Source organism: Phaethon lepturus, unplaced genomic scaffold (genome assembly GCF_000687285.1).
Source record: "Phaethon lepturus isolate BGI_N335 unplaced genomic scaffold, ASM68728v1 scaffold37638, whole genome shotgun sequence".
NCBI classification, from domain to species: domain Eukaryota; kingdom Metazoa; phylum Chordata; class Aves; order Phaethontiformes; family Phaethontidae; genus Phaethon; species Phaethon lepturus.
In genome coordinates, this window is record NW_010560460.1 from 930 (window position 1) to 2,818 (window position 1,889).

General features: G+C 65.7%; 1 protein-coding gene across 1 annotated transcript in view; it reads left to right on the plus strand.

The window, feature by feature from the left end:
• Positions 1-41: 41 nt before the first annotated feature.
• The window catches only part of LOC104625915 (proto-oncogene tyrosine-protein kinase LCK-like), a 5,305-nt gene continuing 3,457 nt past the window's right edge, over positions 42-1,889 (plus strand). The window contains 8 exon segments of the mRNA XM_010293682.1: positions 42-143; positions 262-343; positions 425-515; positions 651-749; positions 892-995; positions 1,103-1,252; positions 1,443-1,487; positions 1,490-1,591. Coding sequence (XP_010291984.1) covers positions 42-143; positions 262-343; positions 425-515; positions 651-749; positions 892-995; positions 1,103-1,252; positions 1,443-1,487; positions 1,490-1,591 — 775 coding nt within the window.

Below are 1,889 nucleotides of genomic sequence, written 5' to 3' on the forward strand. Positions count from 1 at the left end.
CAAAGCCTCCCCCCCCCGCCTCGCGCCCCCCTGTAGCCACCATGGGCTGCTGCTGCAGCTCGGACTACGACGAGGACTGGATCGAGAACATCGACATTTGTGAGCACTGCAATTACCCCATCGAGCCCGACAGCAAGCGCCAGGTGAGGAGGGGGCGAGCGGACCGCCCCCGTCCCGGCGACCAGACGTCTCCGGAGATGGCCATGGCATGGGCAAACCCCGGGAAGGTGAGGGCTCACGGGGCTCCTTATCCCCTGGCAGAGGCTGATCCGCAAGGGCTCCGAGGTGCAAGACCCCTTGGTGTCCTACGAGGCCACGTCTCCGCCGTGCTCCCCCCTGCAAGGTAAGGTCCAGCCGTGGCGGGGAGCGGGGGCCCCCCCCCCCGCTGGCCACGGCCACCCTGCCCCTCTGCTTGAACTCCCAGATAAGCTGGTGGTGGCCCTGTACAACTACGAGCCCAAGCACGACGGGGACCTGGGGCTGCGGAAGGGGGAGAAGCTCCGCGTCCTGGAAGAGTGAGTGAGCACCGATCCCAGCACCCGCGCCGGCACGACCCTGCGGCTCCCCAGCCAGTATCCCGGTGCTGCCGGGGGGGGCCGTGCAGGGTCCTGGCAGCTGGGGGGGGGGCTCACCTCGCTGTGCCCTTGCAGGAGCGGGGAGTGGTGGAAGGCGCAGTCGCTCACCACCGGCCAGGAGGGTTTGATCCCCTACAACTTTGTGGCCATGGTGAACAGTCTGGAGCCTGAGCCGTGAGTAGGGGTTGAGTAGGAGTTGTGCCGGGGCAGGAGCTGTGCCGGCGGAGGGGGAAGATGCCAGGAGCATCCCCTGAAGCGCTGGTAGGGGAAGGTGGCCTGAGCCCCCCCCAGCCCTAACTCTGCTCCATGTCCTCAGGTGGTTCTTCAAAAACATCAGCCGCAAGGATGCAGAGCGGCAGCTCCTGGCGTCAGGAAACACGCACGGCTCCTTCCTCATCCGGGAGAGCGAGACCTCCAAAGGTACCGTCCCGCAGGTCCCGCCGGCATCTCCTGCCACGGGTGCTGGGAGAGGTGCTGGGAAGTACAGGAGGAGTGTTGGGGTCCCACACGGTCCCTCGTCTCCCCAGGCTCCTACTCACTGTCAGTGAGGGACTTCGACCAGAACCAGGGTGAGACGGTGAAGCACTACAAGATCCGCAACATGGACAACGGGGGGTACTACATCTCCCCCCGCGTCACCTTCAGCAGCTTGCACGAGCTGGTGCAGTATTACACACGTACGTGCCGTCCAGGGGCTGGTCCTGCCTGCAGGCAGGGGACGGGATGGAGATGGGGATGGGGTGGGATGGGATGATGGGATGAGCAAGACACGCCGCTACCCATGTCCCAGCAAAATCATTAGCTTGTGCTGGGTGCCCTGTGCCCTCTGCCTGCACCGACGCTGGCTCTGCCTGCCCTGTGCCGCAGGCAGCTCTGACGGGCTGTGCACCCGCCTCGGCAAGCCCTGCCGGACCCGCCGCGGAGGCGGTGGTGGCAGGACGAGTGGGAGGTGCCGCGGGAGTCGCTGAAGCTGGTGGAGAAGCTGGGAGCGGGGCAGTTTGGAGAAGTCTGGATGGGTGAGTCAGGGTGAAACTGGGGTGCTTCCTCCTGGATGGGAGGTGTGGGCAGCGTCAGCCGGGCCCTGCGGCATCCTTGGGGGAGGGTTCCGGCTGGGATCTCACATGGAGCAGCCAGCACAGTCCCAAGCGTGGGACCTTGGCTTTTTACAAGGCCAAGAGAAGAAGAGAGAAAACCAGCAGCTAGAACAGCCCAGGGGCAGCTCTGGTTTACCCAGAGCAGCCCAAGCTTCCCCTCTCTCCCATCTCTGGCCACCGGGACCCCTGCACCGCTGCCAGGACGGGTGTGCTGGTGCCG